This window comes from Chelonoidis abingdonii, chromosome 6 (genome assembly GCF_003597395.2).
Source record: "Chelonoidis abingdonii isolate Lonesome George chromosome 6, CheloAbing_2.0, whole genome shotgun sequence".
Classification (NCBI taxonomy): Eukaryota; Metazoa; Chordata; order Testudines; family Testudinidae; genus Chelonoidis; species Chelonoidis abingdonii.
This window is the reverse complement of record NC_133774.1, coordinates 36,285,160-36,308,221: the sequence shown is the minus strand read 5'-3', so window position 1 is coordinate 36,308,221 and position 23,062 is coordinate 36,285,160. Positions and strand designations below refer to the sequence as shown.

Here is a 23,062-nt window from a genome sequence, read left to right as displayed (position 1 = left end):
TTCCTGAGTGCAGGCCTCTGCACTTGTCTTTGTTGAACCTCATCAGATTTCTTTTAGCCCAATCCTCCAATTTTTCTAGGTCACTTTGGACCCTATCCCCACCCTCCAGTGTATCTATCTCTCCCCCCAGCTTGGTGTCATCTGCAAACTTGCTGAGGGTGCAATTAATCCCATCAACCAGATAATAAAGATGTTGAACAAAAACGGCCCCAGGACTGACCCATGAGGCACTCCACTTGCCAACTAGTCATCGAGCTGTTGATCACTACCCACTGAGCCCGACAATCTAGCCAGCTTTCTATCCACCTTATAGTCCATTCATCCAAGCCATACTTTTTTAACTTGCTAGCAAGAATACTGTAATATATTACATCCATCACTTTCCCCATATCCACACAGCCAGTTATCTCACTATAGAAGGCAATCAGGTTGGTCAGGCATGACTTGCCCTTGGTGAATCCATGTTGACTGTTCCTGATCTCCTTCCTCTCCTCCAAGTGCTTCAAAATGGATGCCTGGCACTCACAATCCTGCCGTTTCTAAAGAGGGGGAACAGGACACCAGTGGTATTATCCCATAAGCCAACTGTCTTCTGAACCTTGACAGCAAGGACCCCCCAACCCCAACCCTGCTGTTGCAAGGGGGAGAGAGGAGCTGGGGACCTCTGAAGAGCCTGGTAGATGAGGCCACTAAGCAGGGGTGGCTCCAGGCTCCAGCACGCCAAGTGTGTGCCTAGGGCGGCAAGCCACAGGCGGTGCTCTGCCGGTCGCCGTGAGGGCGGCAGGCAGGCTGACCTTGGGCGGCACGCCTGCAGAGGGTCCACTGGTCCCGCAGCTTCGGTGGACCTCCCGCAGGTGTGCCACCAAATCCGTGGGACCGGGGACCTCCTGCAGGGAAGCAGCCAAAGGTCAGACTGCCTGCCGTGCTTGGGGCGGCAAAATACCTAGATCCGCCCCTGCCACTAAGCACACTTTTTCCCTTGCAATAGGATAGACTGTCATAATGATTGATATATTTATCATAGCACCTCCTAAATATGTGTGTTAGCATGTAACTAATCGTCTTATTCTCCCTTTCCAGACTGCCTACACATAATCTGCAATTAATATTGGAGGAGAGCTCCTGATATTCAAAAAAGAAGCAAAAAGGAGCCTTAGTCCTCTTTCATGTCTATTTTCTAGTTCATACATTGTCATAACTCACTCCATTATATTCCTGTATAGTCTTAACAAAAGATCTGGAGTCTGGTTAAAGTTTGTAATGCTAGAAAATCACTTTTATTAATTTTTTTAGTTCAATGTTTTATTTAAATTTTAGGCACTGATGGAGAGAAAAGAGGAGAAATAAATCAGCAGTGAAGGATATAGAAGGGTAAGCCTATGGGGTGTTCGATATGTACATTATTACATATCAAAAATGAGCAAGCATTATTGAGTAAGAACAATTTAAAAATGTAACAGTAAAGGAACAATATATTTGTGATGGTGCTATGAGCAAGGAGAAATGGAGAAGTCTGAAAATATCAGATATCAGTGTTTGCAACAACAGAGATTGAATGATGTTCACACGCTTACTCTGAAGCCACTTTCAATGAAAGGAAAGAGGGGGAATAGTTTGAGTTCAGTAATGATAGTACAGTACTGTACTTTGAATATTTTATATTTGTATGGCTCCTTTCCCCTTGTAGATTGTATTAGTATTTGGCTAAAGGGAAAGCCTAAAGGAAGATGATAAAGATGGATTATAATGGTCCACTGTTAAAATGCTGGATAAGCTAACTTTGCAGACAACCTTTTATGCTTTCCAAAGTAATTACACATCAGAGTATCTAGAACAAATATATGCAGAAAAGGGTCACAAACTCCAGAAGGGTCAAATGAACTGACTCATGTATTTCCAAAACAATAAACATTATTATAACAAATTACTGTCCAGATTTTCCACTGTGCTATATCTGATGCACAAACCATGCGTTACTGACACTTTTCCCTCTGACTCAGTACTGAACCAATGCCCCAGCTCAGTGTTAGCGTTCATGCTGGAGTCTGACTTGTGAAAGGATGAAAAAGAAATGTCTTGATCACCTGGGCTTATTAATATTCCATGGCCCATTTTACAAAAGTGGGAGTGCTAGCTATCCCCTCAGTTATATTTACAGAGAACCTACACAAGTGGCAAGTCACAAGGGAATATGGGGCAATGTATATGGTATTGTCCTCATTTAGATGGCCTCAAATCCATAAAAACATTAGAGGATCCACGGATTCCAAGGACCAAGTTACTTGTTCATTCTACAAACACAGACACCTGAAATAATACTCTGTGGGTACCTTGCAGCTTTTCCCTGTTCTCTAACTCCCTTTCTCAAGTTTTACTATTGGAAGAGGTGCTCTGGAAATCCTGCACTCCATACATTTAATCTGAAGGGTCAGAGAGTTATTACTACTACTGGATGATCTGGAGATCATAGATATAACATGGAATTAGAAGTGAAGGGTCTTAACTGGAATACTTGTAAACTGGAGCAACAGAAATGGGATGGAATGTAATAGTGCAAAGTTGTGCATTTAGGGACTATCAACAAGAATTTGTGCTAAAAACTGATGATATATCAGTTGGAAATAACAAAGGAGGAGAAAGACCTGGGTATATTGGTTGATCACAGGATGACTATGAGTTGCCTATATAATGCAGCTGTGAAAAAGGCTAATGCAGTCCTAGGATGCATCTGGCAACATATTTCCAGTAGGGATAGGGAAGTGTTAGTACCATTATACAAGGTACTGATGAGACCTCATCTGGAATACTGTGAATAGTTCTGGTCTGCCATGTTTAAGAAAGATTAATTCAAACTGGAACAGATGCAGAGAAGGGCTACTAGGATGATCCGAGGCAGGAGTGCCGTAACCTTGGTAAAAGTGGGGAGGCCATAAGGGTCCACCTCCCTCCATGGCCCCACCCCGCTCTTCCTCTTCCCTCAGGGCCCTGCCCCTCTGTAGTCCTACCCCATGGCCCTGTCACCTCGCCAGGCTGGAAGCTGGAGCTGGGCCGTGGTTAGACCCATCCAGGAAGCCTAGACTGCTCTAGGGAGCCCCGCACCCTCCACCTGCCCTGGGGAGCACATTCTGGGGTGCAGGGTCACAGGCTGGGGGCTGCTCTTGGGCAGTCTATGAGTCTATTGAAGTTGGAGGAAGTAAGAAACCAGGCACAGTTCCAAACTTCATGGTTTGGGCCCATCTCTAATTATTGGAATCTTCCACAAATAATATGAATGAATCTCTTTTCTTTTCTGAATGAATTGACAATTGTATTAGAGACTTCCCAAGGACTTATATGGCTTCTCTAGAAAACATTAGCCTTTTGTATGCAGAATTATCCTGCTTTTCCCAGAATTGTTTGATAACATGTTGAACTCTGGAAACCAAGCTGAACTCTTCAAGCCAGTAGCAGAACTGAAAATTTACTCTTTGATGATTCAAGGCTCAATTTTTTCCAGATTGCACTATTTGTCTGTTGAAAAGTGGGAAGTTTTGCAAAGGTTAAGTGTTGCCTCAGATGCATTGGGAAATTACCTTTGCAGGTGTGGCCTGTACTAGGATGAGACTTGAATTGTTGGAAAGATTTACATATTTACATTGCCCAAAGGTTTGAAAACTTTTTATCACTAGCAAAGCACCATAGACCACAGAAAATACACAGAAGTCCAGGAAAAAAAAAAGTGAGGACACTGATTGTGACTGAATTTTTCTTTTTGTTATTTTCGAAAAACGGAGGGCCAGATCCTCAGCTGACTTCAGTGGAGCTACACTGATTTACACCAGTTGAAAATTTTGACATAATATATTGAAGCAATGAAGGTCCCTTGCCTGGCAGAATAGATCTCTGTTCTTGAACGGGATTCTTCATATTTTTATAGTGTACACATAGCTGATGCTAGTCTCATCTGGCTTCTTGCTGGGATATAATGTTCAATAAGAAGTTAGGACATAGGGCTTGATTCACCTTGATTTATGCCTATGTGAGGCCACTGAAATCAGTGGAGCTACAATACTGGAGTATATGGAGTGCAACTGGAGTAATGCAGTGAAGACCCAAGCTTTGTGGTCTTTAATTGACATTTAAGCTGATTAATAGGTCTGTACTAGAAAACTGGTTCAGTTGCTATGTATGCTGGAGCCCTATTCCCAAGTGCACCTGTGATAGGGCAGCTCTAATTTCTGATTTCTCAAATCTGTCTAGGGGCTGAGATGCCAACCAGGGATTATGCTCTGGACCTTCATGTTGGGGGAATCCTCAGCTGCCTGTTTTGACCCTTTCATGGCTATAGTGATGCAAAAGGCCTATAGTGTGGGCCAGAATTTGGCCCATTAATTTGTACAGGACTCTAAGATTAGGGTCTGTATACTTGTTCCCAGAAACCCAGTACCTCAGAACAATCTGAAACATGCCAACTGCTAAGTGCCAAAAGTGCCAGCTGCTAATTATAGCACTGGCGCAGATCTATATCAATATTCCCTGTTTTAATGTCCTTACAGACGGATTCCTACAAGTTCCCCTCTATAGGGGAAATCATGGCAGGTCTTCATTACTGATACTGCTACAATGTAGAGGTATGGGCAATCCAATGAAAATGGTTCAGGTTCTTTATCTGAAATGCAGAGACAGTGCTTATCCAAGAGAAAAGTCTGACCTAAAACCCATTTCTAAAACCCCACAGTTAATGGGTGTTTGGAATTAATATACTACTACTAGTTATTTTAAATAGTAACATTTCCAAACACCCCTTAACTCTGGAGGGGTTAAATACTAATTCTAAATTTGAGGCTTGATCTCATCGTTAGTTCATTCCTTTCCTCAGCAGCACCGGTATTTATGAGATCACTTTATACATATAATGTGTTTGTGTTCTCTTCTGTAATCACAGAATAATATTTTTTAAATCTGTAAAGTTAAAAAGACCAGAGAGTGGTTTTACAACACTGTATTGCACATTGTTTATATCATGTGAGAACTGCTCAGCTGTAGTCCATTTCAGAAGCATAAGTTATTGCAAAATTTGGAAGTAATTTTAGGAGCCCAAGGACCTTGTGGGCCATGGACTCACTCCCTGAAAACTCCCCAGATGTGGAGCTACTAAACAGATGGTGGGAAATGTGGATTTTTACATATTCATCTGTTAATGCAAAGGTCCCAGCGCAGACATTAGCACTCGAAAGTGTTATGTGGATTTGGAACAATCCCTGGAAGAGTTGTATTCCATAAAAAATGATTCTGACAACCTGTGACAAAGATAATCCTGTCCTATTTCCATGCTAAAAGCCTCGCTTCCAATTAAGAAGCCAGATCTAATGAGCCAGACTCACTCCTGTACCCACACCAATACTGGGGTGCTGCTTCTAGTACTCCAGCCACTCTTCACAGCAGTACCTCAGCCCAGGGATGACATTATTATTATTCTTTTAATTTTTGTTCATTGTTATTTTAGGTCAGAAAGAAGCAGCAACAATGATGGGAATGATAAAGTAGTAGAAACAAGTCTTGCATTTTTTCAGTCGCAGAGATGAATGATGATGATGATATATTTGTAGTACAGTAATGCCTAGAAGCCCCATCTGAGATCAGAGCCTCATTATGCCAGGTACTGTGCAAACATAGTAAGAGACGGTCTCTTCCCTTAAGTCTAGATACAAAGCAGATAAAGGGCGGGGGGGGGGCGGGAAACAGAGGTGCTTGATCCACTCCACTCTCTGGGTGAGCCAGGAATAAAGCTCACATTTCCCAACTTCCAGCCAGGTGTCTAGTCACTGGACCACACTGGCCAGACACAGTCTACAATGTTTTTCAAGTGTTCTTGAACTATGACAATTTAAAAGGTATACAGAAAGCCTACACTTTTTTTCTTTAAAGGGAGAGAAGAAGAAGGGGAGAGAAGAAAGGAGGTTCTGCTTGCTTTCATTATTAGAAATTCAGGTCTCGCCTACATAGTTCTTTTTCAGAAAGACTCTATGAACAACTTGAGAACTAATAGGCTTATGGTAATGATGTCAGAGACACCAAGTGTGTGAAATCTGGATCCTCCAAGTTTAGAGGCACACCCACGTGTCATTACACAGAAGACAAATCCTGTTCCTCTGATAGAATGATGCAGGGGAAATTTGGTATGAGGATCTTTTCAGAGCTTTCCTTCCCCTTAATTTCCTCCTGCAGTTATTACTGCACACTAAGGGTGACAGAATCAGGCTCTGAGAGCACCAAAAGTCCTAATTAATTTTAATTTTGCATGTCTAGTATAATTGCTGACTAGCCTTCCACTAAAGCTAAATCCTGAAATGGGTAGTTCATCTGTAAGCTTGGGAAAATCTCGTCATATACTGAAGTCACTCATCTATTTGGTTACTAATTGCCTTTAAGAGTCCTGTTTGGCTACTCCTACTCAGCAAGTAAGTATCACCAGAGAAAGAGAGTAGATTTCTTAAGATGTGGGAAGTAGCATAAACAAAGTTATTAAAGGGGATGGGGAAAACATTATCACTAATTTCTGGGGTAACCAGTAGAAGCAAAACAAATTCAGAGGACATTAACTTGGTCATAAACATCCTTTATTGCTCAACTACTCCACAAGAAAATACAGGGGGAATGGAGAAAAGAAAAGAAATAAAGGAAGAAGGAAAGAGAGGGTATTTTGTGGTGTCTGGGACAATATGTCTTTTGAGAGTATCATCTCCTGCCTTCTTCCAACCTTCCACTCCAAAAGGAGATACATAGATTTTGAGGTCAGAAGAGACCATTCTGATCATCTAGTCTGACCTATATAATATAGACATGACAACATGAGATTAATTTGAACATAATGTGATTTCACTGCTTTACTGGAGATTCCTAAGAGGCAGATAAAGTCAAAGACAACTCATGCACATTGGAGGGACTGAACATTTCAGCCACACTCTGTGGTCCCAGTTCAACAAGGTACTTTTGCATGTGCCTAACTTCAAGCAGGTGGGTAGTCCCATTGATTTAAATGGGACTAATTCTGTGCTTAAAGTTAGGCATGTGCTTAAGCACCTTGGTGAATAAGTACCTGGACAGGAAACTGTCTTTTTTTTGGTAGTCAGGGTCCCAATTAATGGTTGCTCTATGACCCTTAACAACAGTTCTGCCAGCGTACATGAGACACACAGTCACTGTAACTGATCACTACAGAATGCTCCTGGCACAGGGAAAATTGGATTGAGATATGGAAGTTCTGATGTTTATTCTGTAAGTATTAAATGTTTAAAAAAACAACCCTGATGTTAAACATGATTTCTGCTTCTGCCAGACATCTCCACTACAAGCTACATATCCAATGATACAGCTCAACAACAGGGATAGTCAAAGAATAGTTAATGCGGATAATATAATTGATCACAAATTACAACAACAATCATATTGGTCTGTATGTGGGTGTGTGAGGAAGCAAAATTCCTTCCTGAGCATCCCCATAGGCAGGGCAGAGAAAAACCACCCCTAACATGAACTATAACTAAAGGATTGTGGTTCACCTCCTATCTTCTGTGGGATGGCTTCCATAATGGTGCAAATAAGCCATGTCCCACAAAGACATGTACAAGTGGGAAGTTCTCTACCAGTGCACTGGAAAGCTTGGAGCTTTCAGGGACTGATTTTTGACCCAAAGTCTCTTGAGACAGTGCAGAGCTTCCTCCTCATCCCAATGCAGGTTTTACCTAACTGGCACAAATGGCTTCTAAATCAAAGGATTTAATTTGAGGGATTGACACAAGGATTTCAAGATAACAAAGTACAATTAATTTATCCTGTGTGTTAGGCTGCTAAGCCCCTATTTTGAGGTGTTTTGTGCTGCAGTGCCACCACTATTGCTAATGACATTCATCTCGATAACTTTTTTCCATTTAAACTACACGAAAGCCACAGGAGTGTGGATGAGAGGAGATGTCTGAAGTTTGATCTGGACAAAACAAAGATAATGTGGTGGGTAAAAGATAAAATCCACAATACTTGTGGGGGATCTCTTTCCTCTTCTCTTGATCAAATAGGTTTGCAACTTAAAAGTTCTTTTGGACCATTGTTTGCTTCTGAATTACAGGGTAGAAGTAGGGGCCATACATACCAAAGTGACTGCAAACTTTCTTTTCAGAAATGGACCTCACTATGAATAGTCAAGTCTTTGTCACTTCCTGTGATTCACTCTACTTGGGGATATGCTTGAAGACCATTCTGAAGTGTTATTTAATGTAGAATATGTCAGACCAGTTGCTTAGAGTTGTGAGCTCTGCAAAGCACATTACATCCATGCTCTGTATGTAGTCTTGACTTCATATTTGCTTTTGAGCACAATTCAAGGTGTTTGTGTAGGCCTCATCTACACTTAAAAATTAGGTCAATCTAGCTACATTGCTCAGGGCTGTGAAAAATATGCTCTGAATGCCGTAGTTATGCTGAGCTAACCCCATGTAGATGCAGGTAGGTCAACGGATGAATTCTTCAGTCAACCTAGTGACCACCTCTTTGAGAGGCGGATAAAATACATTGATGGAAAAAAACCCTTGCATTGATGTAGGAAGCATCTATGTTATAAATAGCATAGCTGCCGAGCTGCTGCTGTAGTGCTTGTAATGTAGACAGCCTCAATCCTTAAAGTCATTTTATCTCTACTGCTAGCTGTTCAAGACACCTCTCCATACGTATTACCTTGAGAGATGAGATCAGCTAAGTTGCTCATTGACAGTCTCTAAATTTGAACTCTAAGGGACTGGAGATACAGCATCTTGAGAAAAGCATCTTCAACCCTGGAACTTGTTTCCCTTGTTGATCTGCCAGAGCCTGTTTTTCAACCTTCCAGGCATAGCACAAAGCCCATCTGTTTACTGACAGATATAGTAGAAGATAGGTAGGATACATGGGAAATCTCAGAATAGTTTGGGTCTAGTGTTTCTGCATGTAGTGTCAGTAAATCTGCCTGCAATTTTATGTTTCTTAAGAATATATAGATATGCTCTGGGGCTTGAATGATGGATTTTTGTTTTACATCAGTATTGAACTAGTGATTTTTCCATTAGCATTTTGCTGGAAAAAGCCATTTCAACCAAAACAAAAATGTTCACAAAAGGTTTTCATTTGGGTGAAAAATGTTAGTTTTGCAGTTAAAAGTTTCTAAATTAAATATTCTTTCTATTTTGGTGAGGGGAAAAAAGTTTCTCTTGACTTTTTTTACTTTCCAGTAGCTTTTCCAGCGATGGTGGTGGTAAGGAAATAAGTAAAAAGTAGTGTTCTAAAAAACTGCACCTGCAACCTTACTTCTGGAATTTCCTGGCATTTTAGTGCTTGACGTCACCACATCAATGTTCTTTTAATGCAGTTTTGGATGTAATTTCCTAATTAAAAGACAAGAACCCTGAAAAACTGAAATTCTATCATGTGGAACCATATATAGTGACCCCCTCCCAACTTGGGTCACCAGCAGGGTTTGGACGGCTAGAGCCACAGCACGGCTGCTAGGGTCTGCGCTAGGACAGTGACTGATAGAAGTAGTAGGCTGTTATCCTTTACCTGGTTCACAGCGCCTGGCTGCCAGTGGAGGACTAAAGAGACTCTCGACTCCTGGGTTCAACAGGGGAGTAGTGTCTGGGGTTACAGACCACTCTGCCCCTCTCTCCCCGGGGTGACAAGGCAGCCAGCTGTACAGTGCCCTCACACCTGGTTCTCTAGGGCCTGGCCCAGCTGGGCGGTCACCGAGGGGCGGCCTGCACGCGGCCGCACTCCCACAGCACAGCCGCAGCCGAGCGTTCCCGGCCAACTCCCGCCTTCCCTCGAGGCAGCCAGGGGGCGGGCCTTGAATCTCGGTCGCCGGGGCGGGAGCACGTAGCGCGCCGCGGTGCGAGGCGATTGGCCGACGGCCTTTGCGCGGTCCCGGAATGGAACGTCTGCACAGGGGCGGCCGCACGCGCGCCGCAGGCCGGCCGGGGTCCGCCCCTTTCTTAAAGCCGCAGCCCGGGTAGGAGCCGCAGTGGCGGCAGCGGCAGCAGCAGCAGCGGCCAGTGCCAGGCGCCGTTGGCTGGATGCGGCAGAGCCCCTCCCGCTACCCCCAGGCACCAAGCCCCGCTGGAGCCCGCGCCCCTCGCAGCGCAGCAGCCGTCGCCGTCGCCCAGGGCTGGCAGGATGTTTGACAAGACGCGGCTGCCCTTCGTGTTCCTGGACGTGGTCTGCGTGGTGCTGGGTACGTCTGCGGCTGCTTCGGTGCCTTGCTCTGTCTCCTGTCCCGCTTGCTGTCCCCCGGGCGGGCTGTGCGGGGCGAGGGGCTTGGCACCCTCCTTGCCGCGGCGTGGGGTGCGCGCCTGGCTGCAGCCGGGCTCCGCTCGGCTCGCGGTGCGGGTCACACGCTAATCACGGCTGTCCGTCCTCCCCTGGGACGGAGGCTGCTCCAGCTGCCAGCACCGGGGCAGCCTTCTCTGGCTGACTACTTCCACTGCTCTCCCATCACCTTCCATCCCCTCCCCGCCGGCTCTCTTCTTCATCCGCAACTGGGAGCCTTTCTTCCTCCCCTGCCCTCCCCTTCACCTGGAGAAACCTGGTCGCTGAGACTGCCCCAAATCAGGATGATCAGCAGCTGGCTAACGCAGTTAATGGCTTTAAACAGGAAGCACGTATATAGTCCTACCGCGGTTCGTTACCGACAGAAGTGAAGCACTGGAGGGGGTTGCCCTCTGACAGAGCTAGTTCCGCTGGAAAGCAGATGGCTCGGGCTATTTTTCTGTAGGTTTTTGAGGTTCACTAGGATTTTGTTCCTTTCTTTATCTAGGTATGTTAATGTAGTTGACGAGCTTGTGACAGTGGTGATGAAGAGGAAATGAGCGTTTGTTTTTAGAAGGCTAAGCCTTGCTAATTTTGTCTTGTGTAATGTGATGCAAAGCTGCTCTCTCAACTTCTTCCAGGTCTCTAACCTTATTCGTTTTTTTATTTTTCATCTGCTTTGACAGTCAATGAGTAGCAAACCCATTCTGGTTACAGCCCAGGAAACTTCTGTATTTTGTAGGCTTTGTCTTTTTTGGAGATTTGTTTTTCTTTCCTCCTTGGTTTAGGTAGCCCACTTTCTTCTGCAGAAAAATCAACAAGAGGGCTAGTTGGGAAAATGTGTTTTGTTCTTTGTTTTGTGGCATGAAGGATGGGTATACAGTAGTAATGATGCAGTAGATGAAATCTACAATAAATTCTTTCCTGCTTAAAATAAATACATTTTGGATAAGTCTATTGGTCCTCATCTTAATACGTTATATCTGGCTGTTGTCCATGTCCTCCACTCTCCAACCCTAGGCACTTGTAAAGGTAACCTTCAATTTACATAGCTAGTAGTGGGAAAACCACTCTTTAGTAAAAGCTGATACAAGTAAATGGATGGAATTCCAAGTATAACTTGTAATCTCAGTAGCATGCTTGTGGTGATGTAGCATCTTCTTCCATAAGCAGATGTCAGTATTGGACTTCGTGGAGACTAATAGGAATGTTTAAGGGTTTACAATTTCTTTCATTACTATTTTCTAATGTCTACTATCTAGCATGCCCCAGCCCTGTTAAAACTGTTAACAGCTTTTAGTGTGACTTCCCTGGCGTTAATACTTATCTTTCAAAAATAGTGCAGCTGCACTGTTGGTATAAATGGTACAGGGCTATTGGATGGTTTTAGTGTCATGTCATCAAAACCTTGCCATACTGCTGAGAGGATCACACATCTGGTCTTTGGGCTGTAGATGAAAACATCCTTCAGTTGATCCAAAAAACAGACTGATTTATTTTTTTTAAATGGACCTTTAATAAGAAAGCATAGTTGTGATCTTGCTCAAGAAGCAATTTCATGTTAACAAATAATAAAATGCAGTGGAATATTTTAATGTCAATTTGGAACAACCCCTCCTTTCATTATTTATATCTAGATCTGCATCTAATGATCACTCACTTTAAAAAACCAAAAAAAAAAAACCACCAACAAAAAATGTATGCATGCAGTGAAGACATTTGCAAAATGGCCACGAACATGCAACCATCTCATCAGTTTTTAGTGATATGCTGCCAAAGCAGTCGAGTCAGATTATAATTGATGCTGATTGGCTAACTTGGAACTGTAGTATTCCCTATCTGCAGCTCCATTAGTCATCATAATACATCAACATCAGTAGGCTACTACTTTTGGAAAGCAGATTTGGCTCCATGTAGCCAAATGGCTGCAAGTTGTGATCAGTTACAAAACTTGGAATATTTTTAACAGCCTTGCTATATTAAATTTGATACCTTTTTTGTGGCCTTCTAAGGTGTTAAGACTTAATTTTATGTTGGGATTTTTAAATGCCTTTTTAATGGGTCAAGTATTTAGCATTACACATACATTTTAAATTCAAGACAGTAAAATTTTCTTTAATTTAAAATATGTAAAATATATAAACACTTCACAGCAAGTTTAAAATTAAGGGAAGGTGACCAAAAAAATTACATGAATCTTAAATTTCCAATGATGGATACTATTAAAAACTGAACTGATTTCTCTGACCTTCCCTTAAGTCTGTCGGCATAAACTAAAATTTCTGTTTTAGCATTCTCCTCCCCACTATCTCCTTTATTGATTGCTGTGGACAACACTACCATTCTGCTTGGTACTCAGGCCTGGGCTTTCTCTCTTACTCAGACATCTCTCTAGGTTCTCTCACTGAGGTTTATATCAAAGCCTTGCAGATATTTGTGCATAACATCCCTAAACTATGGCTGTTTGAATCCATCCACATAGCTAAACTTCTCATCCTGGCTTTGCAGTAATCAATATGAGAAATGTCTCTTTCTCTGGCCTTGATAAATTGATCCTGCTGTGCTCATTTCCATTCAGAATGTTGCTGCACAGATTGTTTTCCTATCCTTCTGTTTTGACCATGTCATTCTTCTCTTTGAAGCCCTCCACTTGTTTGCCTTCTGATAAGAACAGAATTAAAAATTTAATTAAAGCTAATGTTAAAAAAAAAAACTATGTAATACATAGGTTGAGAAAAGAGTGCTTGTACATCTGGGTGTAGTTCTTAGATTATCCACAAATAGAGCTTGTTTTTAAAAGTCATACGATACATAGAGTACATAATCAGCAATAACTCAAATTTAGGTGAATAAATTTAAGAATACAGTTTAGATATTAGCATCCAAGTATTCAGGTACATCACTTATGCGAAGTTGTACAGAGATTTGGTTGTGGAAAGCAAAGTATATCAATGAGTGGATGTTGTCCCTCAGTAAGTGAGAACTGGGGTAGTATTCCCTAAATGGACAGCCTATCTATCAGGGAAGTCTTTCAGTTACTTTCCTTACTACGCTTCTCATTGGCACTATAGCATCAAACGTAAGCTACTTGTCTTCACTTTCCAGGCCCTTCACAATCTATCCTTATCCTACCTCTTCTCTCTCATTCAATATCTTATCAAAAAGTTGGCACCTACCTCTGGCTCACAGCATCATCACCTTTATGCTTTCTCCTGTGCTGCCCCCCATGTTTGAGAGAAGCTTCTTGTAAACATCTGCAAAACTAACTGATTATTCTCTTTCAAAATCCTCCTTTGCTATGAACCCTACAGAAAACTTGACAACAGCTAGGCTGTCGATGTGCTGACACCATAGCATTGGTCAGACTGATTAGGCTATCTCATTGTTTCCTTGTACTTTCCCCCCATCTGTCTGTATGCATCTGTTGTCTTCTTTGGACTGTAAGCTGTTTGGGGTAGGCATGGCCTTTGTTCTGTATGCAGCAGTTAGCACAGTGGGGTCACAGTCCATGATTGAGGCTCCTAAGCAATACAAATTTCTATAATAGAATGAGCTCCTGCATGGCCCATGAGTGAACACTCCTCTTGCCCAGCATCAGAATATTCTTCTTCTTTGCATTCTTGGACCCCTCTAGAGAAAAGAACGCACTTAGGTGCTTTGCTGATTGGAGTCTGACTACTGGGTAGCTGAGAGTCTCTTTTACAAATGCATCTTCTTTAGCCTGAGCAGTTAACAAGATGGGGTGGGGAAGGGAGGGAGGGAAATGTGACCAGTGTGTCACATAAAGAGAATTGTTCCACGCCCATAGGCTTAAGTGCATTAACGAAACCTGACAGACGAGGTAGGGGAGGTGATATCTTTTATTGGACCAACTTCTGTTAGTGTGAAAGCTTGTCTCTCTCACCTACACAGAGCTCTTCTTCACGTCATCTCTAATTCGTTAAAATATGTGGGCTGTACTATCTGTAAAATTAGGGAATGGCTTAGTTTATACCTGAAGGGGATGGGACGGGAATAGACTTTGGTGCTTGTCTGTCTGTCCTTGAGTGAGGTGAGCGAGTCCCTGGGAAGAGCACCTGATTTTAGTTCAGTGTATTATGGAGAGTGTGGCTTTAGCCTAGGGTCTTCATTAAAGATATTTACACTTCTGAGGGAAAACTCCTCCCTGATATGAAATGCTTCTAGTTCTCCAAACATCCTTGGGTCTCACCTTGTGCTACTCAAATGATCTGTGGGCCTGTGGGTCTAAAGATATCCACAGGTCCCCTACTGGGAATTAAGCTTAATGTTTAATGAATGTGACCAGTGGAGGGTGTCTGATATATCAGGGGAAACCCTCCTTAGCAATGTCATTCAAAACACTTGTAGCTTGATAGACCAGCCAGAGTCTGGGACCAACTTCAAATTTTGATATGTTGTCATAAAAAAAGGTTGTTACCCCATGGGGGGGGGGGGGCGGTTTGCCAAGACTTTATATGTAAACTTTGTTTCTTTTTGGAGTCTACTACAAAATTATTTGAATTTCACTGTATCTTGAGTGTCTTTTTTTTCTTTTTTTTTTCCTTTCTTTTACCCATAGTGTTTCCTGTACTGGTCTGCAAAACTGTGGGCAATAACCTATTTTCAAGGTTATTGTACTATATATCTTTGCTTATAGGGAAATATTTTTTTCTCCTCTAAAAAGTACAGGTGGTCTGAACTACAGATTACCTCCTCTTCCTGCACACCCCAGAACATCCCCCTTTTCTAATGGAGAAATGTATGTGTATAGGTTGTCCAGGTATCTTGCAGTTGAGCCCTCACTTATATATTAAGATTACCGTAGAGGAACACAATGCTTACAAGATAGTAAGATGCAGTCCTTGCCCCAAAGAATATACAGTGTAATATAAACAAGACAGCGTGAAAATGCAACACTGGGTGTCAAAGTGCCATAGAAACTGGTCAGTTTGTTTTCTAATTAAACAAGCTTGTATTATTTACAGGGCTTTTTATTTCCTGACTCATGTTTTCCCTGAAGATCATAGTTGTTTGCACTTTGGGCCTACAGGTAAAAGCACATGACATTTGCCTACAGGATGTGCTGACTTATTGAAGGTGAACAAATTCATTGGTTTGAACAACTGAAAGAAAAAACCCCTTAAACCATTACTTAACCCATGCAGAATAAACTATTGACTTGACAGTTGTGGGGTAGAAATCCCTGACTGTAGGTACAATAAAGCTATGAGGAAATTGAATTTTTTTCTTCTTCCCGTTGATGATGAATTATTAACACTGCTGATGTCTTAACATGGTTGATGAAACACCTGTGACGCTGTTAGATGAATACTCTTCCAGCTAGATAGTTTAGTTCCTCAAGTTATTTACAGAAGGAGAGGATTACTTATCATTTTTATTGTGTTGTGTACATCTAAAAAGAGAAGTAATTTCTTTTATAGTGCAGATCATCTTGTCTACCTCCCATAAAGCTGATGCAGTGTGGCAGAAGCAATATACAAATATCAATTAGTCACTGACTATAATTATGCTTTTGTGATTAATAATACTTAAGATAAGAGAATGCTGACTCTGTTAGATTTAAATCAGCTTCATTTTTAAAATTATTGAAAGTGATGGAATTGTGAAAGTTGCAGAAGAGTATTGGCTCACATAGAGCATTGTGTTATAATTTGTCTGGAACAAATGTGGACCAGTATCTCTCTTCCACTCTGGGTGGATTAGAGGCTAAGGCGATGTCTCTACTGCCAAAAAAAGATGGTGTGTGGGTCTACAGAAAGATAGTTGAAGTGTTTAGTCATAATCTTGCTGTAAAAATCTTAGTTAATAAGCATTAACTATCTCTGTTTTTAAACCCCCCTTCCCCATATTTTACCCACATGGAGTGTCTATACTCCATATACTCTATGCTGCATGCTTCTTTTGGTGAACATGTAGCCCCTGCCCCCAGCACAAATAGCAGCATAGCTGGTGGGGCACAGCTTAGGAGAGCAGCGAAAAGATGCCCTGAAGGGAGTAGGTATGTATGTGAGTACATACCCTAGACACTTCCTGCTATCCCAAGCATTGCTTCCTGTCTACACTGCTGTGTTGAGCAGCACAGTGTCATACTGCTCCTGTGCTGCTGGAGCCCTTCCCTGCTGTAGGGAGAGGCTCCAGCAGCAGCAAGGTGCTGTTCTGTTTTTTGTTCCCCCGTCCTGCTCTGTCTCCTCCCCACCACCAAAGTATTTTACTAATGTGTTGCTGCACAAGGGTTGAGCAAACTTTTTGGCTCAAGGGCCACATCTGGGAATAGAAATTGTATGACGGGCCATGAATGCTCACAAAATGGGGGTGAGTGTGCGGGCTCTGGAGTGGGGCCAGAAAGGAATTCAGGGTGCAGGAGGGGGCTCTGGGCTGGGAAGGGGGTGAGGGCTCCGGATGGGGATGCAGGCTCTGGGATGGAGCTGGGGATGAGGGTTTGGGGTGCAGGAGGGTGCTCTGGACTGGGATTGAGGGGTTTGGAGGGCGGGAAGAGGATTGGAGATTGAGGTGCAGGGGGAGGCTCAGTGGTACAGGCTCCAGGCAGCGCTTACCTCAAGTGGCTCTCAGAAGCAGCATGTCCCTTCTCTGGCTCCTATCTGGAGGCACCTCCCTGTCCAAAGGCACTGCCCCTGCAACTCTCATTGGCCGCAGTTCCTGGCCAATGGGAGCTGCGAGGGCAGGGGCAGTGTGCAGAGCAGAGTCCCCGGCTGCCCCTACATGTAAGAGCTGGAGGGGGGCCATGCTGTTTCTTCCGGGAGTTGCATGGAGCGGCCCCTGACCCTGGTCCCTGGCTGGAGTGCTGGAGCCCCGCAAGCCGCAGCCGGAGCTTGAGGGCTATAGTTTGCTCACCCCTGAGCTACATCTGCAGTGTGTGTGTGTATTGTAGATATAGCCTCAGTGAAGGCAAAGCATAAATGACAGTTGAGGTGTCAGTGCTGCTCAAACAAGGCCTATTTCTGTGTATTACAGTTCCTGAATGCTGTAGTTCACTAGCCTTGCCACCTTTACCTTGACTTCTTGTGACTCACAAACATACTGTTGGTACCACTTCCAAGTTTCTCATCATGTGGATGTTAAACTTCTAGAATGCAAATTGTTGTTGAATCTTCAGAGTCAGGTGAAAGGGGCAACTTGTCTTCAAATTAGCTACAGCGCACGTGAGAGAAGCATTCTCTTCTAAAATCTGCTGAGAACACTGGTAACTGAACAAAACTGCAAGGCTTTTTCCTCACCCTGTTTTTGTTTTTCCTAATCCCTGAATGCTTTTGCTGCCAAGAACAGCACCCAAAAAACTCCCTTCGCTTTGCATAATGTGATCAACTTCATGCAGAAGCTGTCACTTCTGCCATATTAGGAAGCAAAAATCCAGAGTTAGTCTTAATCTAGTATTTACTAGTTAGTAGCTATTGTCTTAAGCTGCTGATCTGGCTCTTATGTTTTAGATGGAAGCACCTGGGTTTTAGTAGCTTCAGTTCAAACTGTGTATATAGTGTACTTACTGTAGTTGTTTGCCTTCATGGAAAACTTCTATTTTCTCTGCACTACCTATATTTTAGGTTAGTTCTCTATATTCCCCATGTCTCCTGATGGATTAAATTTTAAAACCGTATCAGTCTCTCCTTGGAATAATGTATGAAGATGCTGGTGAGCGCTTCAGCTGATCAGTAAACATCTCTACCTATATTAGGTGGTTGCAGAGGGAGGGGAAGGATGAAGATCAAATGAGATAGTCAAAGGAAAGTAAAAGAGGTTCTCTTACACAATCAGTTAGGGAGCAACTGACTAAAGAGACCTTTTACACTGGGCAAACAACATAGAGGGTCTTAGCCTCCCCCCGCCTCAGCACACGACTGGTGGCAGCACTTATGGGTGGAGGTGGGAAGAATGTCTTCAGGTTTAGTTCAGCTGGATCGAATATGTGAAACCAACTATCAAAAGTGTGATGACTGAACTGAAAGAACACAATATATAGCTACAAAAGTTTTTTTTTAAAACTCCCTACTAGTCACAAAAGATTAAGTTCACAAAAGCCTCAATAAAAAGTAATCAATTAGCAGATTGTTAGATTCTCTACTTACAGAAATCAGAGATGGTAAAGACCCATAAGAACAAGGAGTCTGTCCTCTTGGTTTGCCAGTGTGGTTTGTTCCCTTTCATATGGTCTTGAGTGCTCCATCCAACCTGCTTTTAACTGTCTGTTTAAAAAAAGGGAGGGGGGGCTTCCCCTCCTCTTTGCTGGGAGTCTGCTTCAATAAAATAAGTTTGGGCCTCATTCAAAGCCTGTTGAAGTCGGTGGAAAATACTGACTTCAGGAGACTTTTTTAAAACATAATTGTCTGGATTTCAGGCATGAGTGTAAAATTAAAATAAAACTCCCGGGTTTGCCAATTCCGTACAGTCTATTTATAGTCTGTAATGAAGCATGGAAACCCTAATGTAAACTTTTTCACCATCACCTGTCTAACTCCTGCTGAAATCAATGGCAAATCTCCTGATTGACTTCAGAGGGAGCAAGACTGGGCCGTGTGAGATTAACATGAAGACATCACAGTGGTGCTGAGTATGAGAAATAGGACACTCTTAAAATATACTTTAACTTCTTGGGATACATTGTTACATGACCACAGAATTGCAACTACTATGCGTTAACTGATGTGTGGCTACAGTTCTGACCACAGAATAAACTTGCAGCATAAAACCAAATTGTAACTGCAAAGATTCTGACTGGGGGTTGATGTTTGTAAATTGTAATGAGAGAATATAGTAACCCCCTACGGCAGCGATGGGCAAACTACGGCCCCCAGGCCGTGTTTAATCTGGCCCTCAATCTCCTGCTGGGGAGTTGGGTTAGGGGCTTGTCCTACTCCCTGCATACTGTGGCTCCGTGCGGCTCCCAGAAGCAGCAGCATGTCTCTCCTCCAGCTCCTACATGTAGGGGCAACCAGGGGGCTCTGCACGCTGTCCCCACCCAAGCAGTGCCCTCACAGTTCCCGTTGGCCAGGAATGACAGCCAATGGGAGATGTTGGGGCGGCACCTGTGGGTGAGGCAGTGCACAGAGCCACCTGGCCGCACGTCTGCATAGGAGTCCGAGGCGGGACATGCTGCTGCTTCCAGGACCTGCTTGAGGTAAGTGCTGCCTGGAGCCTGCACCCTTGGCCCCCTCCCATGCCCCTGCCCCTGCCCTGATTCCTCTCCTTCCCTCTGAACCCTCCAGTCCCAGCCTGGAGCACCTCCTGCACCTCTAACCTTGCATCCCTAGCTCCACCCCAGAGCCTGCACCCCCAGCTGGAGCCCTCACCCCCTTGCACCCCAGCCCAGAGCCCCCTCCTGCACCCTGAACTCCTCCTTTCTGGTCCCACCCCAGAGCCTGCACCCCCAGCCAGACCCCTCACACCCTCTCGTAGCCAGCCCCGATTTTGTGAGCATTCATGGTCTGCCATACAATTTCCATATCCAGATGTGGCCCTCAGGCCAAAAAGTTTGCCCTCCCCTGCCCTATGGCATGTTATGTTTGTGCCCTTTTCTAGAGGGGTTGAAGGCTGGCTCTTTGAGCTAGTTTTTTATTGTACTGTGTTGTTCGTTTGTTTATAATATATATATATATATAAAAATGCCCTTCTCACCCCTATGGGTGGTATGTGTCTTCCTCAACCTCGGGTGTTCTACCAGAGGCCTGGGAGTTTGAGGGTTCTGCGCAGTATCTTAGCTGTTCCTAGCAATGCACTCTTCTGGACAGAGAGCTCTGATGTTGTTCCTGGGATCTGTTGGAGCCACTCACCCAGCTTAGGAGTCACAGTCCTGAGTGCTCCTACCACCACTGGGACCACTTTGGCCTTCACTTTCCACATCCTCTTTAGTTCATCTTTCAGGCCCTGATACTTCTCCAACTTCTCATATTCCTTCTTCCTGATGTTGCTGTCACTTGGCACTGCTATATCTATCACCACCGCTGTCTTCTGGTCCTTGTCTGTTACCACAATGTCTGGTTGATGGGCCAGTACCTGCCTGTCCATCTGGATCTGGAAGTCCGCGCAGAATCTTAGCCTGCTATTCTCTCACAAACCTTCTGTGGAATCTCCCATCTGGTCTTGGGAGGGTCTAGCCCATACGCTGGCCGATGTTCCTGTACACAATGCCAGCCACTTGGTTGTGCCGTTCAGTTGTATGCTGTTCCTGCCTGCATCTTACATCCTGCCACTATGTGTTGGACTATCTCTGAGGCCTCTCTGCACAGTCTGCACTTGGGTCCTCTCTAGTGTGGTAGACCCCTGCTTCAATGGATCTGGTGCTCAGTGCCTGTTCCTGTGCTGCTAATGATCGTGCCTCAGTGCTGTCTTTTAGTCCAGCCCTTTCCAGCCACTGGTAGGATTTCCACAATGTCAGCCACCTCAGCTATCTGTCGATGGTACATCCCATGCAGGGTCTTGTCTTGCCATGGCAACTTCTTCTGCTTGGTCTTCCCTCCCATGTCTGCTGCGTCCTCAGGCATTCTCTCAGCAGCTCATCTCTGGGGCCATCTTATGCGATGTACTCCTGATGTCCGGGTTTCGTCCAGGACAGTGGCTTTGACGCTCACACAAGCCCCGCCACCTTCTTTCGGCTGTAATACAGTCTCTGGGTGTTGACTTGGGGTGGAAACCTCCGTGCAGCGTGCGAGGAGCTTCCGGTCTTCAACATCAGGCCTCCATGTCCTCCTTTGGCCAGCTCACTATACAGCAGGGTATGTGTTGATGGCATGGATCTTGTTCTTCCCACTGAGCGGGCTCTTCAGGACCTGTCTTATCCCTTTGGTGATACTTGGATGTTGCTGTCTTCCTTGCCTCCTCATGCGGGGTATCCATGTGACTGTGGGAACGCCAAGTGACTTGTAGCTGGTCTGTATGTCTGCTATGTGGCCCCCTGGTAGTTCCACCCCATCAGTCTTGACTACCTTCCTCCCTTCACACTATCATCCGGCACACTTCTCCGATCCGAATGACATCCCGATACCTCATTGTAGATCCGCCCGTCAGGTGGATAGCGAGTCGATGTCTCGTTCATTCTTAAAACAGCTCTGATGTCATCCAGTGAGAGGAGTGGCTGATGGGTATTCCACTCCTGAACCTGTATCCAGTCCTTGTGATTATCTGGCTGAGGGGGTTTAGGCCTATGCAGAACAGCAGCAGGGACAGTGCATCACCTTGTATATGCGGCACTTGATGGCCACTTGCGCAAGCTGCCTTGAGTTGACTTCCATAGTCCCATGGAAGTTCTTGAGGAAGTCCTTACTGTCCTGTTGACTTCGTATAGCGCCAGACATTCACAGATCCACCTGTGCGGCAATTGAGTCATAGGCTTTCTGTAGTCAATCCAGGCTGTGCTTCAGAATTGGTCTGTCTAGACCTTGGGCGACGCTCTATCTATGAGTAACTAGTGTGGTTCCCAATGCCTTCTCTGACTGTGCTCATGTACTGGCCCTATGGTCCTGTAGCTTGGCGGCTATGATGCCTGATGGACTTCCATGTTGTGGGGAGGCAGGTTATTGGGTCGGTTCGTGTTTCCTTGCAGGGGCCTTTCATGATCAGCACTGTCTTCCTTGGTTAGCCAGTTTGGGTCGAAGCCTGCTGCTAGCAGCGGTTCATCTGTGCTGTTAGGCGTTCATGCACTCTTGTTAGTTCTCTTTAGCAGTAGGTGTGGATCATGTCTGGTCCAGGTGCTGCCCCATCTCTTCGTGTTTTTCTTGAACCCGCTGTCTGATTCATTCCTACTGGGATGTATGTTTCTGTGTGGAATATGCCTTGTCGTCTCTGCAGGTCCTGCAACACTTTGCACTGGGTTATGATCTCCTCTTCCTCCCAGATGTTCTTCCAGTACGATTAGTTCTGCTGCTGGTAGCTCTGCATTACGTGTTGTTGCAACCTGCAGTGGGAATAACACCTTGGATGGTTCTTTGGAGAAGCAGGGCATTTACTTTTTGGTCTCTCCTTCTCCTAGTGTTCCTTAGCCTGGTAGCCAGTGCGTGAGCCTTTCTTTTTAGCAGTCTCTAGGGCTCAGATGGAGTCAGGCCCTTGTATGTTTTCAAGTAGCCAAAGTCTTATCCTATAATCTCTACACCGTTGCTGGCTAAGTCCACCCGCCTGACTAACTCTCTCCGTAGTCGCCTTGATCTATCCCTCCACCTCACTTTCGCAGGGTGGGTACAATACTGTTGTTCGTCTGTATCGTCGTACCATAGGCATCTCCAAGGATTACAGAGGCTGACGTATACCAGTTCATTGGTTGAGTTATGGTGTTAGAGGGATTGTCACGAGCTCTATGGCATCTTCTAACATACTATCTGATGTACCTTCGCCACCACTGAGCCCTTGGTAATCAATCTCAAGATGACGTGAGCTAGTTTTCTCCATGATCTTATCGCCTACTAATATCAGCATGCTGTGCTCTGCAAATGGAGGGGGTGGCAGCGAAAGTTTTCAGCTTCAGGGTGGGCCTGCACATCACTTGTTCTGTCCAGGTCCTTCTTCGAGTCTGGGATATGTCAATGTGGAGTTGGTCTACCACTGTGGAGAGCACTTCCTTTTACTAATGATTGAAGCAATGTCGGGATAACTACTGTTTCTCAGTAAGCGTGGATGTAAGGAATTTTGCCATCTATAGTCCCCTCATACGTTTCATATATCCCCTCTCATTAGGTCTACTGTTGTAGTAGCATTCCATCAATTTCAGGTTCTCTTGTCTCATCCATGAATG

General features: G+C 44.3%; 1 protein-coding gene across 2 annotated transcripts in view; it reads left to right on the top strand.

The window, feature by feature from the left end:
- Window positions 1-10,091: 10,091 nt before the first annotated feature.
- Window positions 10,092-23,062, top strand: part of PLPP1 (phospholipid phosphatase 1) — a 136,715-nt gene continuing 123,744 nt past the window's right edge. For both annotated transcript variants that reach the window (XM_032769029.2, XM_032769028.2), the window contains exon 1: window positions 10,092-10,234. In XM_032769029.2, the coding sequence (XP_032624920.1) occupies window positions 10,177-10,234 (58 nt within the window). In that variant the 5' untranslated portion in view covers window positions 10,092-10,176. The remainder of the gene's footprint in view (window positions 10,235-23,062) is intronic.